At 36.7% G+C, this 18222-nt stretch overlaps 3 protein-coding genes across 8 annotated transcripts in view; 2 read left to right on the top strand and 1 right to left on the bottom strand.

Moving 5' to 3' along the window:
• Window positions 1–16903, top strand: part of LOC127878263 (uncharacterized) — a 36782-nt gene extending 19879 nt beyond the window's left edge. The window contains exons 4-5 of the mRNA XM_052424782.1: window positions 12885–12963; window positions 16625–16903. Of these exons, the coding sequence (XP_052280742.1) occupies window positions 12885–12963; window positions 16625–16903 (358 nt within the window). The remainder of the gene's footprint in view (window positions 1–12884; window positions 12964–16624) is intronic.
• Window positions 429–4564, top strand: LOC127876506 (uncharacterized). Of its 6 annotated transcripts, none has more exons than XM_052421806.1 (4): window positions 429–608; window positions 1012–1075; window positions 2215–2323; window positions 3782–4564. In XM_052421806.1, exons 1-4 carry the CDS (start codon window positions 486–488, stop codon window positions 4152–4154), a joined length of 669 nt encoding a protein of 222 aa, XP_052277766.1. In that variant the 5' UTR covers window positions 429–485; the 3' UTR covers window positions 4155–4564. The 6 variants fall into 6 exon arrangements, 1 of the variants encoding a protein (XP_052277766.1); XR_008047906.1 differs by lacking the exon at window positions 429–608 and adding an exon at window positions 643–749; XR_008047905.1 differs by lacking the exon at window positions 429–608 and adding an exon at window positions 643–759.
• LOC127876509 (uncharacterized) lies at window positions 8144–10328 on the bottom strand. The gene is made up of 3 exons (XM_052421808.1): window positions 10205–10328; window positions 9838–10045; window positions 8144–8674 (listed from the first exon to the last, which is right to left on the bottom strand). The coding sequence occupies exons 1-3, from the start codon at window positions 10239–10241 to the stop codon at window positions 8491–8493; spliced, it is 429 nt and encodes a 142-aa protein (XP_052277768.1). The 5' UTR covers window positions 10242–10328; the 3' UTR covers window positions 8144–8490.
• Window positions 16904–18222: the final 1319 nt, after the last annotated feature.

Raw genomic sequence — 18222 nt, 5'->3', positions numbered from 1 at the left:
AAATCAATCTTCATGAGCACCAAAACAATAATTATTTGATAAAATCAATAGTATTGGGTGAATTAGATAGAACAACTGTGCGCAGATACTGAACGTATATACATATGTTTTCACGGTTAATGAAGTACGTGCGTATTTGGATATATCAAAGCTTATTTCATACTGATCGATCTTAACGCATTCAATGCATATCAAAGCGTAAACGACACACGAAACAGTGTAAACTTCCTTTCGCTTAATGTCTACTTTCAGTTGGATATTCGTACACGTCATTGCATATTTACCTATAACAGGTATAACCTTGGTTAAGCGGTTTTCCATAAATAATCGTGACCGATGTGTCTAGGTATAACCTTTTATGGAGTACATTGTATCGAAAATGGTTTAATGGCTCATCGACATATTTTTTCCGCGGAAAATAAGCTGATTAGAACTGTAACTTTAAAACGTTTGAAAGAAGCTCGTAATCTTATAAGAGATATTATATGGAAGGCGCAGGTATCACAGCTGGTAATGTAGGAAATGAAAGTTATACAGGTGATGTGTATGCTGATAGTAATACGGATATAATGGCAGATACGATTGGGCAAAACCCTTATATAAATAAGGTAAGCAGAGGTTGTATTAAGTTTCGTTTTTTTTAACACAGTGATTAAATTTTCAGTTAACATATCATTACTTTTAATGAAATCCTTAGTGTAAAAAAATAACATCGCAAAGTGTTTTTAAATACATGCGTGAAAACAATAGTAAAAACGCGTATGCGGTTGTTCGGTTTTGTATCAAACATAATGATAAACAGACACAAACCACTATACAGTCTTATTAATTATCTTTAAGGATAAACTTAAATACCTAATATGTGTCTCACAATCGATTTTTATTTTGTTCACGTGCACAAATAATGAAATCATCGTTTCATTTATTTTTTATAAAGGTGATACAGCTACACTGTTTTGTGTGATACGTTAATTTTGTACTTGTACCATCAAGATTGACATTTATTTGCAGTATTTTACGCTTGTAACGCAAGGCGACTTCTTGCTTCGGGGTCTACATATTTCATCGATCACAGGTAAGCTATATTTTGCATATCTCGAGACAAAATAAGCTAGGTCATTTTGTTGTATTTTATTGATAAAACCATGGTGACAGCTTTGTCATTTTTTTCTCACCATCTCGGCAATCGGTATGTGTTATTGTGTTCGAGCGAACTGTTTTACACCTTGGTATAATAGACGTTATATAATAGTGTGATTTGAATCGGTAATGCTGTTTTATTAGCACCATCAACCATTCGGCTCTTGTTTACAAACAGATATAGTTTTCTATAAAAAAAATACATCACATGTTGTATGTTTTTACTTTTTTTGTATTTGTCAAATGCATCCTTGAATTTTTGAAGTATATATAAGTAAATAACCCAAAGACGTAATTGTACGCATGATGAATTCTCTAAAATTGTAAACTTATATAAATGAGCCGTGCTCAGTAAAATGGGGGTTTAATGCACGTGCGTAAAGTGTCGTCCCAGATTAGCCTGTGCATTCCACACAGGCTAAACAGGGACGACACTTTCCGCGTAACTGGATTTTTGTTAAGAAAATACTTTATTGAAAAGAAAAATATCATAAAAGCGGAAAGTGTCGAACCTGATAAGCCTGTGCGAACTGCACAGGCTAATCCGGGACGACGCTGTACGCACATTCATTAAACCCTCTTTTCACAGAGCACGACCCAAATCTAATCATGTTCAAGATATAAGTCTCCTCAACTTATGTGTATTTACATATCTTTAAACTCAGTAATTGCGGCAAAAGTATTAAAAATATACTAGTACATCTGCCTGTAGATTATACAGTATAATTATTTTGAGACATATTCACAAACACGAAGCTATTATTCTCAAAGATTTCATTATTACATTTATGTTCATCCGAACAATAATTTATATTGTTTTATAGCCAACGACTCGTTTATAATTATGTATTGTCACGAACTGTATTACAAAATGTCACGACTGTGAAATTGATATGTTGCCCATCTTGTGACCGGTCCGTTAAATGTTTGATCCTTGTCCGTAACCTTACCAAAGTTCTTCCAAGTACTGATTCTCTACAGGCATCGGACTTGAAAGAGCTTTATAAGTCTAGGGCTTCCGATGTCATGACTAAATTTAAATTCATACGCGTAACTATTATGTTCTATATACAGGCATAGTCTTGGCGTTGGTGTTCGTGTTGACCTTGACCTTGATTCTGGAGGTGCTAGACCACTGGCTTCACATCCAGCAGGAACGACAAACGTATATGCCCCGCACAAGGTGAACCTTTTTTACGTTTAATTCGATAATATATTTCATAGATTTTCAAAAGGTTCTGTTTCATCAACAACAAAGCCAGTTGTCTGGGCTCTTGATACTTAATACCAAACATGATATTAAAAGTGAATTTCATACTCATGGTCAAGTTTTTCTAAGCATTTTGTGTTTTCAAAAACGGACAATATATGCTATGATTTATTCTATACAATGATAATATTTTTTATCGCAACTTAATTAAGTTTAGTGTTCAGATTTAGATGTTTAATGATATTGAACCATTTTTTAGGGAATATTACGGAAGCGTATATGGTACACCCCAATAATACGGTCATGCCGGAATAGTTTTTATCGACTTACTGTGAAATAACATGGTATGTCGTCATAGTTTGTAGGTTTTTCCTCATAATTTTACTCGCAATAACGACTATGAGTTAAAGTCTCGACGTAAATGTTTCCGGCTTTTTCCGAAAAAATATTTGGCGACATGATCTAAGTCGACAAATCAACATAATTTTTGGCGTCATGCTCTTGTGAAATGACTTGCCATCATAGTTGTAGTCGACACGATGAGTTATTTTTTACGCCATGACACCTTTTCATATCATGCCGTCATATAATATGGTACACCCCGATAATATGGTCATGCCGATTAGTTTATATCGACTTACTGTAAAATAACATAGTTTGTCCTCATAATTTTGTATGTTTTTCCCTCTTAATTTAACTCGCCATAACGACATTAAAAAGGTCTAGAAGTAAATGTTTCCGGCTTTTCCCGAAACAACATTTGGTCGACATGATCTAAGTCGACAAATCAACATAATTTTTGGCGTCATGCTCTTTTGAAAATGACTTGCCATCATAGTTTAGTCGACACGATGAGTTATTTTTTTACGCCATGACACCTTTTTCATATCATGGCGTCATTTTATATGGTACACCCCAATTATATGGTCATACCGGATTAGTTTATATCGACTTACTGTGAAATACATGGTATGTCGTCAAAGTTTGTAGATTTTTGCCTCTTAATTTTACTCGCCATAACGACATTAAGTTAAAGCCTCGACGTAAATGTGTCCGGCTTTTCCCGTAACAATATTTGGTCGACATGATCTAAGTCGACAAATCAACATAATTTTTGGCGCCATGCTCTTGTGTTTAAAAATGACTTGCCATCATAGTTTTAGTAGACACGATGAGTTATTTTTTTACGCCATGCCACCTTTTTCATATCATGCCGTCATAGAATGTTGACATCATCACAGCATCAGGGTGTAGCATATACGCTTCAATACTTCCATAGAATATAGTCATCTTACTGACCTAGTAACTTAAAACTTCGTTAACTATGATTTGTAATATGTGTACAGCGTAATAATGTATAATGTTGTTGGCCTAAGCGAGAGATGACATAGTATCAATAGCGAAAGAAAACGTCTTTGTTACGTTTTACAGAAACCCAACAGACGCAGACAATCGTATTCAATGGCTGATCACGTGTCATCGAATAGCGACGCTGGTGATTGGTCACGTGGTACTGGTTTGCGTGATGAGAAGGAACATTTGGATACTGACAATGGTAGTTATAGGTTCGGGACTCGGACATTTCTTTTTAAAACCCTTCGTTATTCGGCGTCTGCCTAATTACGCGAACGATCGACGAGGATATTTAATAAACATGCCAAAGGAGATGAGTTATGAAATGAAACTTGTTCATGTAACAAGAGTTGATGATAACGATGATGAGACTCCGAATAAAGATACAAATGTTCGCACAAAGGGAACCGCGTTATGGTTGAGTGACTCTAATAATTCAGACTCGGGATGATCATAATTTTCGAAATTTAGTCCATATTTATTACTTAAAATAATCTTCGCCATCAGAGAAGTTATGCGTAGTTTGCAGACGGTTGATTCGTTTTGTAAGGTGCTTTTAGAATATTATCAGATATAATTAACTATGGATTATCCGGAAAATTTTGAAATGGAACAATCAATGAAGATCGTGGCGAAAATTTAGAAGAACGCCTAAACCCAGGACTACTTTCAAGGGCAAGGGAGATAATCAGCCACAACACTCATTTGTGTGAAGGATAAGTTGTATATAATACATTGGATTATTCTAATCGGATAAAAGGAACTATTTATGAGTGAAACGACATGGACAAACATTTAAAAATTTATCGTATACATGTTCTGTGTAATTTCTATATAATTTATAAAAATGTTTAACACGCTTTCAGTTTTATTAGCATATTAAGAAAACGCTTCACTTATAGAAATACGGAGCTGTTCCCAGTAATATATGTACACGTTGCTGTTGATAGTTTTTTCACTTTCATGTATTAACAGTTGTGATTTTGGTACCAGCTATGCGTAACTTAGCGAAATCCCCTTTATAAATCGCTATTTTGTGTAATAACAACCAGCCAAATTAATGTTATTTTAATATCTTTATAAACAGCATCGATACACGCAATTGTATAAATACTATTTATTACTAATACAACCATTACACTTGGTATCTTGAGGGATGCCGGTACCCACGCGAGCGTCTGGTATTGCTAGCTTCAAAACGGAGCATAACCAAATTTCCAGTAATAGAACAAAACTATTTCAAAAACTTATCCAACTGATTGTTGTTTTGCACTTCATCACGATTGGTAAATGTCCTATTAGCATTGGTAAATATAATACATATGAGGTCGAATTTATCCCGGCTGCCAGGGTTATGGTCATAGTTCAAGGTGACCAATGATCCTAAATGTGCACTAGTAGACAATTTACAAGAAATATCATGTCTAAGTGCCCTGCCCTCAAAAAGAAATCGGAGAGGGGCGACCTCGTCAATCGATTGCTCCTGGATGAGATGATAAAAGATTTTTCCTTGTCTTCGCGCGCCTCGCCGCCTTAATGGCCTCTCCTGTTGGCAACAGTTTTCGACCCGAACTCATGACTTATAACAGAACCAACGGTTAAACCCCTTGCCTCCTCGTCCGTCTTCCACTGCAACCACTTCCGCCTCTCCCTTACCTCGTCTAAGCCGCCTTGCGTCTATGGTGCCCAATATCTAGGAGACAATGTCCCCTTTCGAAGACGTCCGACTCGAAAGACGGCGGTTATCGCTGGTATAAGCAGAGCCGCCCGCAGAAGTTCGCCTATCCGTTCCATTTCCTATGGCTTTTCAAGCCAAATCCAATGGAGAATTAAAGTCTTCAATAAGTTTTTTCTGCTGTCTACTCTCGCTCCGGTAGCAACGCACACGCTCCTGCTTAACGACTGAACAATATCGGCGTAGATGTATATAATTTACAACATGGTTATTGCAGTACTTGCATCTAATGGAATCTATTGAAATCTACGAAAATGTACATGAATCTAACCTATTAAAGACAAAATCTACAATTAACAATTAGATTATGTATATTTAAGGATAATTTATCATAAAATAGACCACAAATATTGTCAAATATTAGATACTCTAAAAGAATCTCAGAGTATAGCAGTTACTATTTTGTTATTATTGTTTATTTGTATTTAATAAACGTGAAACAACATTGTTTTGTTTAAATCCTTGTTTAGTTTTTTACTTTTTGTTTTTCTGAATAATTGTGAAATATCTGTTGGTAAAATAAACTTGCGAATTTACGCCGAGTTAAACACACTTAAAATTAAAATTCAAATAACGTTCACCTAAAATGCGCGTATATCACGTGTGTATATCGTTCCAAATACACTATTGACTCAATAAACTCGATTTGCGTTATATAAAATACAATTTTCCATAACATACGTCACTTCATTGTATGTTTCTAATGGAAATAAAACTAGTATTACAAAAGTAAAGTGAATCTAACATCACATTAAAATTGATTAATTGAATGCATTCTTTTGTTCGTGCGTTTGTGTTAACGTGCATGCGTTTGTCCGTCCGTTTATTCACCCGTTCCGTCGTTCATTCGTTCGTTTGTTCTTTCGTTTGTTCGTTTATTTTGTAGTACCGGTGTCTGTATTAACGTTTCCTATATGCATATACATGTATCATAAAACGTGCACTCTCATTTAATATTAAAGACAATAATTGCTTCAAAACAACAATGAATATTTTTGGAATCGCGCTTTAAGTTATAAGAGTTAAAATGTATGTTACCCCATTCGGCAGAGTGTCAATTGAAGGGTTAGCTCTCACTTTTGTGTGGTTCTTGCTTACACATCTCGCTAGCGGGTCAACATAAATAAATGCATCAATTGTACAAATTTCGTCATGAGTTAATAGTACTTAACTATGAATTTATTGGTCAAAGTTATTTATGTTTCAAAACACGATACAAATTTGCAACAAAAACGACAACGAGTAAATTAGTAAGTGTAAATAAGCATATAACAGGCAAGTGTATTTGCAAATTTGAAATAAATACGATTACACCATGGCCTAAGGTCTCTACATATCCCGAAGCGAATCATAAGAATGATCTCTAATATTACCGAACATAATATTCCACAAGTTTGTAACTTGTTGGTTTTTACATTGTTAATCCCGCGAAGTACAAAAGTGTGGTGACAGATGCGGCTTAAAAAGGTAAATGACCAATAGCTGCAGTATTTATATAAAATCTATTCATATTAATCTCATTAACAAATTAAAGGGACCTTTTCGCGTTTTTGTAAGTGGACACAATAAAAATGTCAGATTCGCAAATTTTCATTGTAGTTATGATATTTTTGAGGGCACAGTTACACTGAACATTTACCATGCCCTTAAATACTAGTATCCATTTGATGCATCTTTTGACGATTTAAAAACCTGATACTTGTAAATCGTTTGCAACGCGAAATGACTGCATAATTTGGAGAGTTCTATTGTCGTTATATCTTGTGACATTACGAGGATTGCTTTAATAAGGTATAAAATACATTCCATGAATGAGCACGGATATCCGAGTGGTCTAAGCATTAGACTTTTACTCAAGGGATCAGTGGTTCGAGTCCAGTTGAAGGTTTCTTTGTTTTCTTTCTATAATTTTAGTGTGTTTTTTTACTGAAGCTTTCTAGATCGAATGCTTATATTTATCAACATAAAGCATTTAATGACAAACTTCAATACATGCCAAAATCTGTGAAAAGGTTCCTTTAACCAATGTATGCCTAGCGTCCTTGGCAAACAGCGTAGACCCAGATGAGACAACGCATGATGCGGCGTCCCATCAGGGTCTGCGCTGTTTGCTTAAAGGGATTTCTGTAAGAAATATTCTAAATAAAGAAATAAATATACTACACATCCCTAATTTTGGAAATAAATTGATCCAATTTAGAAGGATGGGAGAGTCCACTAGGCTTAAATGGGTTAAACATGTGTGCAAGTATCACGTGGTTTGTATAATACACCAATCATACAGTTATTTTGCAATCCACTATTCCTGAGAGATATTGTTTTCACAATAAGCCCACATATTTGTCACATAATTGTTGTTTAGAACACATTTAAACATATGATAATCATATGTTTAAATGTGTTCTAAACAACAATTATGTCAGATTGCACTTAGTGCAGCAATACAATTTATGATCATCCATGTTGCGTATGCGGGGTTGAGTCATTTTTAAATCCAAACGTCACATGTTATATATAATATATATATATATATATATATATATATATATATATATATATATATATATATATATATATATATATATATATATATTCAATGTTGTGTCGTCGTTATTTTATGTACGCCACAGTGGCGGTAACAGATGTAGCAATATTCTGAATATCATGTGCATAAGATTACAGATTTAAAAGAACAAACAACGAAATGTGAATTTAAGTTTATTAGTGAATGCAAAGTTATGTAGAAATTGTTATATAATATACATATATATATATATATATATATATATATATATATATATATATATATATATATATATATATATATATATTGTTTCGAAAAGTCTTACATATGGCTTGCGTTATATTTTCACGACTTATTCTATCTTCAGCTCTAAAACGTACATATCATATAACTTCAAACTGAGATTATCGTGTAGCTACATTTTATGCATTATATTGTCCAGAAGTCGTCAGTAGTAAAACGTTGCATATTGGATAAAAGCAACAATCATGTAAATCAATAATAGTCGGTTCCCGACTGTACGTTGCTCTAATCGAACGCATTGCAACAGCAATAGTTTGGTCCGCAGTTATTGGGTGGCCAAGTGCATCCGCCAGAACCATAACCATAGGTGGCGAAACTAACCTTTCCTGCGTCCGGCTGAGAGATTGTTGGGTTAGCCAGCAGTTGATTGTGGTCTTTATTGATTTCGAATGCATCAAAACATGCAACTCTGCAATATAATGTCAGGATTATTAATTATTTTATGTCAGATATACCCTCCATCTAATTTCGCCATCCATCTATCTCCTTAGTATTTTTGTTCGAAGCGATAGCATTATGTGCCGTGCTCACACATTTAACTATTTATAGTATATATTAACAGAATTTCATATGATCCCGGCAACAAGGCAAAATCGGAATATGCGAATAGCTGGGTTAATGATGTCGGAGTATTGACACGATCTCCAGTAGTTTCATAAATCAAGCTTAAGTAATATAAAGTTGTAGCAGGATCCAGAGTTTAGTTAATAATCATTTCTGTAAAAAAGCAACCACAATTTGGTTTGAGGAAAAAAATAACATATTCCTCAAATGACACTCTACCCACACGCCGAGTTTTATCAGCATATCCTTAGAACATTTTTAATTGACCCAAAATCAAACTTTTAGTTTTCACCTATTTATGTCACCATAGCAACCACACTGATTGTCTTACGAAACAAGTAAAATCTTTCTATATTTCTATATGGCCCTCTATCATCATACTGAGTTTCATCAACCTAGCTTATTGACCTTTTAAGTATTCATATGATCTACATTATTCGGACGGACGGATAGATATACGGACAAAACTGAAGTAGTGTGCATATTCCACATAATGGCCATGCATCAATCACAGATTTTAATCTTTTTAGCCAAAGTTCGTTTTAACTTACCTGGCGTTAATATGGCCCTGTTTCATTTACCTATCTACGTTCAATGTACATGTCAAGCTATTGATGGATCCAGATTGCATTGTTCAAATTTTTCTGTATCCAGAACAAACACATTGTTTGACGAATGAACTGATTATCGCAATATGACCCTCAAGCCACATTTCAATGTTTTATCAAATTAGCGTAAAAACGTATTTAGTTATCGCATGATCTCGATTAGGACGGACAGAATGTAACACGGATAAACTGACGAGCCTTCGGTTAACTTATAGTCTTCTCCGGTTTCACAGGTAGGGGACTAACACAACGAGGACGAAACGTAAGTTGGGAAGAAACGAAAAGAAGTCCACACGCTATTGTTTAGTCGTCAACCGGTCAAACCGGTATACAATTAATCACTTTATTGTCATTCAGTAATTGATTTATCTGAATAATAAAATAAAAAATGATAACTTACTTGTGTTGTTGATGGTAAATGATTCTTAAAATTTCGGCCGATGCTGACTCACAGATGTCGTTACACGTTGGAGCCACGTTGCCACAATCCCGTCGCAAACTGAACGTCCAACCTGTGCCTTTTGCAGCGCAATAATTCTGGGCCATCTCATCGAAATAATTGTAGGTTAGAGCATAATGGTCAATCGCACAGGCAATGTTCAGGAAGCCTGAAAAAAAGTTTCATATAACTTATGTGATATGTACGTATATATATTACACTGTACACGGAATAAGTTGAATAACGTATATCTCATTTCTCAATTCAAAATATCAAAATCAATTACTTGATCAAAAAATGCAATGTGGAAAAAACACAATTCACTCACAAAGTAGAGCACCAACAACAAACATATTGGTCCGCATCTTACGTAGCTTATTTTGGTTTTTAGAACCCTAAAATGTTTAAGAAGCATCAGGGTTTTTTACCTTATATATGCAAGACGCAATATTCAAAGGGCACGTGGTTTAACACAGCAAGGAATTTAATATAAGCTGATGAAAGTTAAGTATTAAATTCTACCTTTGATTAACGATCATTAACAGAACCCAGCCTGTTACCACGAGAATTTGAACATCACAAAACCATGGGAAAATGCGTAACCGATGATTGATGGAGGTGTAAATTTAGTGTTGAAGAAACCTTGATAAAATTTTACGCTTTCTCTTTTGTTAAATCGTTCAAGGATGAAATCTCCTACATATGTTGCCGCGATGCATAAACATGTCAAAATTTATGTACACAAAAAGCACTTTACCGGGGTAGTTTGGTATTTTAAACAATATCTTCACCTCTGGAAAGACGTACAGCAGTTCCGAACGATAGAGCATAGAATTAATTTTCTTAAACCTGATATTTCAATGCCAATTCAAACAATAATAATGAGGCAACACCACAAAAACTGATCAAAGATCAAACAGGAGCATTGGCATTAAAGCTCACTGTTACTGACGACTGAAAAACATAATTAATTTAAAACGATCAATAATAACTGCGAATGAGTTTATTCGTCCTGCAACTGCTTTAATTAGGTGTTGCGTGAAATGATTATGAGGTGATGCTGCTGCTGCTGATGATGATGATGATGATGATGATGACATGATGATGATGACGATGATGATAATGATGACAAAGACGATGACGACGAACACAACGACGACGATGACGACGACGACGACAATGACGACGACGATAGAGATGACGATGACTATGATGATGATGATGATGATGATGATGATAATGATGCTGCTGATGATGGTGCTGTTGTTGCTGCTGCTGCTGCTGCTGATGATGATGATGATGATGATGATGATGATGATGATGATGATGATGATGATGATTATTATGATGATGATGATTATGATGATGATGATAATGATGATGATAATTTTTAAGATTCGAATTTAAACTTATTTCACACGATAAAAACGAGTGCACAAACAAACAACGACATATGGGACTGGTCTCTGACAGGTACAAGACGCAAAATGGACCCATGAGAACACAATATTGAACCCATATGCGAGTCCTTTTATCACCCTAAATATTGACTTCGATATAGGTCCTGTATGGGCAGCCTCAAGGTGGCCAAATGGGATTTTGCAAACAGTTTTGTGTTGTTTCCATATGAGTTGAGGTATGGATATCATGTGGTTTCAAATGGGGCTTATTTTGGGTCCCATATTTGTTCTCGATATGGGTCCCGTTTGGAAAGCATATTTGGGACCAATGGGATTTGCAAAGTATTGTGTATGGGTCTCATCTGTGATCCATGAGTGTCCACACAGGCTAATCAGGGACGACACTTTCCACCTCAACTAGATTTTAGGTAAGAAGAGACTATCTTTAAACGAAACAAACTATACAAGCGGAAAGTGCTGTCGCTGATTCTGGGACGACACTATACGCACATGCATTTAAACCCATTTTCATAGAGCACGGCTCAAATCTAATTATTTTCTAGTCTCCTCAGCTAATATGTATATACACATCTTTACGCACAGCTATTGCGGCAAAAGTATTTACAACACCAATTAACATATTTATACATCTGGCTCGAGCTGATATAGCATAAATATTTTGAGACATATTCACAAACACGAAATTATTATTCTCTGAGATTTCATGACTACATTTATGTTCATCTGAACAATAATTTATGTCGTTTAATGGCTAACGACTCATATATAGTTATGCATTGTCACGAACTGTATTACAAAATGTCACGATTGTGAATTTGATATGTCGTCCATCTAGTTACCGGTCGGTTCCAGGTTAGATCCTCGGTCGGAACCTAAACAAAGTTCTTCCTAGTACGGATTATCTACAGGAATCGGACTTGATAAAGCTTTCGTAAGTCTAGGGCTTCCGACGCAATTGAACAAGTTAAGTTAATACTCGTAACTAACAAGTTTGTATATACAGGCATAGTCTTGGCGCTGGTGTCCATGTTGACCTTGACGTTGATACTGGAGGTGAAGGACCACTGGCTTCACATCCAGCAGGAACGGCGAACGTATATGCCTCGCACAAGGTGCAAATTTATAAGTTTAAGTCAGCACTATATTTCATAGACTTTTTAAATATTCTGTTTCATCAACAACACATCTCAATTGTCCGGGCTCTTGATACTTAATACCAAACATGATCCTTTACAATCATATTTAGTTTTATCCGAACTTAGTTTGGGGTATAGTGTTGAGATAAAGATAATGTTAAATGATATTGAATAGGCCCTTTTTTCACCATTCAAACAAGATCGGGTGATACATTCTTTAAATAATATTTCACTTTTTTTTTAACTCTGAATGTGTTACCAGGAAACGTTTCGCGGCTCATGCTGTCATTTTTTCATGAGAATATAGTCATCTTTGCTAAACTAGTTACATAAAACTACGTTACATGCTTTGGAATATGTGCAAAACGTAATAATGTATTGTGTTTTTGAACATGGCAAGAGATAACATAGTATCAATAGCGAAAGTAAATATCTTTGTTACGTCTTACAGAAACCCAACAGACGCAGACAATCGTATTCAGTGGATGATCACGTGTCATCGAATAGCGACGCTGGTAATTGGTCACGTGGTACTGGTTTGCGTGATGAGAATGAACATTTGTAGTTATAGGTTCGGGACTCGGACATTTCTTTTTAAAACCATTCGTTATTCGGCGTCTGCCTAATTACGCGAACGATCGACGAGGATATTTAATAAACATGCCAAAGGAGATGAATTATAAAATGAAATTTGTTCATGTAACAAGAGTTGATGATAACGATGGTGAGACTGCGAATAAAGATACAAATTCTAAGGGACAAAGGGAACCGCGTTATGTTTGGGTGAGTCGACTCTAGTAATTCAGACTCGGGATGAACACAATTTTCGAAATTTAGTCCATATTTATTACCCAGAATAATCTTCGCCATCAGAGAAGTTGTGCCTAGTTTGCAGACGGTTGGTTTGTTTTGTAAGGTGCAGAATATTATCAGATATTATTTACCATGGATTATCCGGAAAAGTTTAAAATCGAACAATCAACGAAGATCATGGCAATAATTAAAACACCGCCTAGACCCAGAAATACTTTCAATGGCAGGGGAGATAATCTGCCACAACACTCATTTGTGTGAAGGATAAGTTTTATAATCCATAAGATTATTGTAATCGGATAAGAAGAATATGTTAAATGGAACTTGTTTATGAGTAAATCAACGTGGGCAAACCTTTAAACATTTATCGTACACACGTTCTGTGCAATTTCTATTTCATTTATAAAAATGTTGAACACGCTTTATAGCCATTCAGTTTTTATTAGCATATTAAGAAAATGCCACACTTGTGGAGGTTACGGAGCTGTTTCCAGGTAATATATGTACATGTTGCTGTTGACAGTATTTTAATTGTATTTAGTTACTAACAGTTGTGATTTTGGTACCAGCTATGCGTAACTTAGCGAAATACCCGTTATAAATCACTATTTTGTGTAAAAATAACATGCCAAATCAATGTTGTGTTAATATTTTCATAAACAGCATCGGTACATGCAATTGTATAAGTACTATTTATTACTAATACAACCATTTCACTTGGTAACATTGCGGGATGCCGTCACCCACTCGAGCGTCTGGCTTTGGTAGCTTCAAAACGGCATAACCGAAATCCCATTTATAGAACAAAAAAATCAAAAAATGTTTCAACTGATTTGTTGTTTTGCACTTCATCATGATTGATAAATGTCCTATTAGCATTGGTAAATATAATATATATGAGGTCTAATTTACCCCGGCTGCCAGGGTATTGGTCATAGAAATAACTTGCTCCCAAAGAAACTAGTTCAAGGTGATCAATGATCCTAAATGTGCTCTAGTAGACAATTTACAAGAAATATCATGGCGAAGTGCCCTGCCCTCAAAAAGAAATCGGAGAGGGGCGACCTCGTCAATCGATTGCTCCTGCATGAGATGATTAAAAGATTTTTTTCTTGTCTTCGCGCGCCTCGCCGCCTTAATAGCCTTTCCGGTTGTTTATCGCTTTCGACCCGAACCCGACCATCTAAAATGGAATTGGTAGATACCTGTACATTCCGGTAGGTCCGGACCGTCTGGTTTATTTCGATAGATTTTGGTAAATTTCCATAAAATCCGGGTTCCGTCCCATTACTATACCTTTATTACAGAGCATGCAAAGCTGTATGCAATAATTAAATTTAAAAAGGTATGTTATGCAATATGTAACATAGATTTAAACACAAACAGTAGAGTCGCCAACAACGGACATTTCTAATAGCGGAACAAAAACAGTCACAAAATAATAATGTTCACAACTCTTTCTTTTTTACAAAAATGATTGTGTTTTTGTGTCAAAGTATGATTCGAGTTTAAAAACGATTTCATGTACCATGAAACAATACGCGTACCCCTTAACGCATGATATGGGTATTCCACTACGACCCGATTCCCCACGATTTGTCCCGATTTCCAATATTTGAGGTCGGGATTTCGTAGCTCAATCGGCGAAGGTCCTAACTCATTCGTATGTAGTCGTGGGCCGGTCGTAAGTGATTCCTGCAACTCGTGAGCTCCCGAAAAATCGTGGCCATATTTAAACTTTGGCCAGGACCTTCAAGACTAAATTTAATCGCAGTTGACTCGTAACAGCGTCGTAGTGCTTTTTTGGGCGTCGTAATGGAATCGTTAGTAATTCGTGACTAAATCAGGAAATCAGGGATCACGTGATCTGTCTACGAATCAGCTACGACTTTGTCAAGACTCTCGCGAGTTCACCCCGAGTGAGTTGCGAGCCCGCAAAGATTCTCGCGATTTAGATCAAGACTCTCACGAGTTCACCCCGAGTGAGTTGCGAGCCTGCTCAGATTCTAGCGATTTAGATCAATATCAATAGATATTGGCGCCTAATTCATGGGTAAGTTCGGTAAAGTCCTAGCTTATGCCTCGGTCACACTGGCACGAATCAGAGCTTCGAACGAGCTACGAATACCTTTCGGCACAGTTCGTAGATATCCTTACTGGACCGTGGCTCTCCGTACTTGATCCGTTATCAGTCGTAGTAGTTTTTGGTTGTCCGTAGCGACTCTTGACAAATTTTGAACATGTTCAAAAATTTGCTACGAATTTATCGACCGTAGCGTATCCGTAGCAGTCCGTACTAAACCGTACTGATCCGTACTAGTTCGTAACGACACCGTAGTCGTCCGTACCTTTTCGAAGGCCCAAAGATTTTCAAGGATCTACGGATTGATACGAAGAACTACGGAGCGGTACGGTTACGCTACGTATTAGCTACGATTATTCAACGGATATACTACGGAAAGCCACGGTTATAGTACGTTGTACTACGGATACGCAGGAATTTGCACGATCTTGTACGATGTACTACATTTCAGCACGAAACAGTACGGACATGTACGGTCCACTACAATAAATTGCTACTGAAAAACATCAAGGAAATGAAAGCAACCGTACTTGCATTTGTTGAGTTCACAATCATGAACCGCCAGCAAATTGCGTTTGCGATAAATTTGTTATACTTGGATATTTGGCACAAAATGCAGAGGCCGTATTCGAGCTGCTTGACGATATGCATAGAGGTAATAATGATTCAATATCGTTTAACTAGTATCGCTTTGTGCTGAAGGTTACGTGTTTTGAAAATATTAGAATTTGAACTTACTGGTAATACATTTGTTTTTATTTGCAGGTAAGTGTCTGCCTCATATGCCTTTTGAATCTTGCTCTTACTTGTACGTGGTTTGATAATTGTTAAATAAATAGCCGACATAATAAAATACAAAATTAATCATACTTTCCTAAGCATAATCTATATTTGTACATCAATACTTGCATTCTTGATCAGGTCAGAGAAGAAAAAGGAGGTGGTGGATAAGAGACTGGCTTTTAAGACGACCCGCTCTCGGCCGATACGAGACTTTGATAGCCGAACTGATGGCTGAAGATCCGGCGGCTTTAAGAAACTTCACCAAAATCGGGCCTGATTTGTTCCATGAGCTATTACAGGTCGTTGGTCCCAGGATCACGAAGAACCACACCTGGTTCAGACAGTCCATCAATCCAGATTTGAAGTTGGCAATTACCTTAAGGTTCTTGGCCACAGGGGACAGTTACCGTACATTGATGAATGGGTTTCGTGTTGCACACAATACGATATGTAGTATTGTACGGGACGTTTGTGAGGCCATAGTTTCAGCATATGTTGGGGATGTTATCCAGACTCCTACTGAGCCTGAGGAGTGGAAGGCCATAGCCGATCAGTTCGCAGCTAAATGGCAATTTACACACGCCATTGGAGCTCTATATGGAAAGCATGTAGCCATACGATGTCCCAAGAACGGTGGCTCATTATACTATAACTATAAATGTTACCATTCTGTTGTGCTGATGGCCCTGGTGGACGCCGATTACCAATTCATATGGGTAAATATTGGATCGCAAGGGAGATGTTCCGACGCACAAATATGGAATCAAAGCGTCCTCAAGTTGGCAATCTAAAGGGGGTTGATTGGCATGCCAGAAGCAACATCTCTTCCAGGTGACGACAGACCAATAGGATTCTATATCATCGCAGATGATGCTTTTGCTATTCTTTTGAGTTTTGTTGGTTCTCCCGGCTCTTGGTTTTGGATGGAGGCAGTAGACTCTTCCCCAGACACGGCTGATTCCATTATTTCCATTATTTCTGTTACGCGCTGTTGCTGTCGCTTGCATGTTCTCTTTTTGGGAGGCATTTTGTCTATGGCAACACAAAAGGCTGTGGGCGTAATGTTCAATCGTAGTTCGTTCCAACATGTCCGTGCCAGTCCGTCGCAATTTCACCCTACTTCGTAGCGGACCGTTCTAGTTCGTTCTTACCTGTACTAGACCGTAGCGGATCCATAGTTATATCGTACTGATTCGCGTAGCATCGTACTTAATCGTACCATACCGTAGCGAATTCGTAGTTTGATCGTACCGATTTGTGGCGCTCTGTACTAAAGCGCGTCGATCAGTAGCAGTCCGTACCTTTCCTTGTTCGTTTTCCAACATTTTGATGGTAGATTAGTCGAAATCCGATCTCACATCGTTGTGCTCCGTACTGAAATCGAAGCGGTCTACGAATTTTTACAATTTCGTAGTCATTCGTAGCCGATTGACTCGTAGCTCATTCGTAGCTCTGATTCGATACAGTGTAACCGAGGCATTAGTCGTGACCGATCTGCATCGTTCGTAGTACAGTCGCATTAGATTCTTTCACATCGTAGTGAAGTCGCGACCCTATTCGCAATACTTCAACCGAACCCCACGATTCGTCGTAACTCAATGGTACCAGTGTCGTAACTGAATCGTAGACTGTCATGAGTCTTCTCGATTCAAATGTGATAAATCGTAGGGAATCGTGGGCTTGTTTTCGTAGTGGAATAGGGCCATTAGGGACATATTTAAGCTGCCAATCGTACATCACGATTTACGTATGCCTCAATACTTTATAAACGACAATGCGATAGTTATACCGAAGCATCAGCGTTAAATATAATCTGTGCATGAAGTGTAATTGAAGTGGATTCAATATTTTTTATCAGACATGGTGTTTTTATTGCAAGAAAACGCTTTGCGATCAGCTGAAATTTTAGTCTCAAATAGCGGTGCAACAATGTATTAACTTTCAGCTTTTGTCTCAAAATTGTTCTCAGTATTTTTTATATACATTATATAATTATATTCATATTGTGAGTGGTGAAACACGAGTTTTGTTCACAAGTCATGAATGTGTATAATCCAGGTGACGAATAGACAATACTGAGATAATGACAAATATTTTTCATAGTATCACC

The sequence above is a fragment of the Dreissena polymorpha genome, chromosome 4, assembly GCF_020536995.1.
Source record: "Dreissena polymorpha isolate Duluth1 chromosome 4, UMN_Dpol_1.0, whole genome shotgun sequence".
NCBI lineage: Eukaryota > Metazoa > Mollusca > Bivalvia > Myida > Dreissenidae > Dreissena > Dreissena polymorpha.
This window is presented reverse-complemented; position numbering and strand designations above follow the sequence as displayed.

What these genes read in the sequence shown, in the direction of transcription:
- LOC127876506 (XM_052421806.1), top strand. Translation starts at nt 486, where the DNA reads ATGGAAGGCGCAGGTATCACAGCTGGTAATGTAGGAAATGAAAGTTAT. An exon ending in AAAACCCTTATATAAATAAG is followed by an intron (nt 609 to 1,011) that starts GTAAGCAGAGGT and finishes ATTTATTTGCAG; the next exon opens with TATTTTACGCTTGTAACGCA. An exon ending in ACGTATATGCCCCGCACAAG is followed by an intron (nt 2,324 to 3,781) that starts GTGAACCTTTTT and finishes TACGTTTTACAG; the next exon opens with AAACCCAACAGACGCAGACA.
- LOC127876509 (XM_052421808.1), bottom strand. Translation starts at nt 10,241, where the DNA reads ATGCGGACCAATATGTTTGTTGTTGGTGCTCTACTTT. An exon ending in TGTTGTTGGTGCTCTACTTT is followed by an intron (nt 10,046 to 10,204) that starts GTGAGTGAATTG and finishes ACTTTTTTTCAG; the next exon opens with GCTTCCTGAACATTGCCTGT. An exon ending in ATTTACCATCAACAACACAA is followed by an intron (nt 8,675 to 9,837) that starts GTAAGTTATCAT and finishes ATTATATTGCAG; the next exon opens with AGTTGCATGTTTTGATGCAT.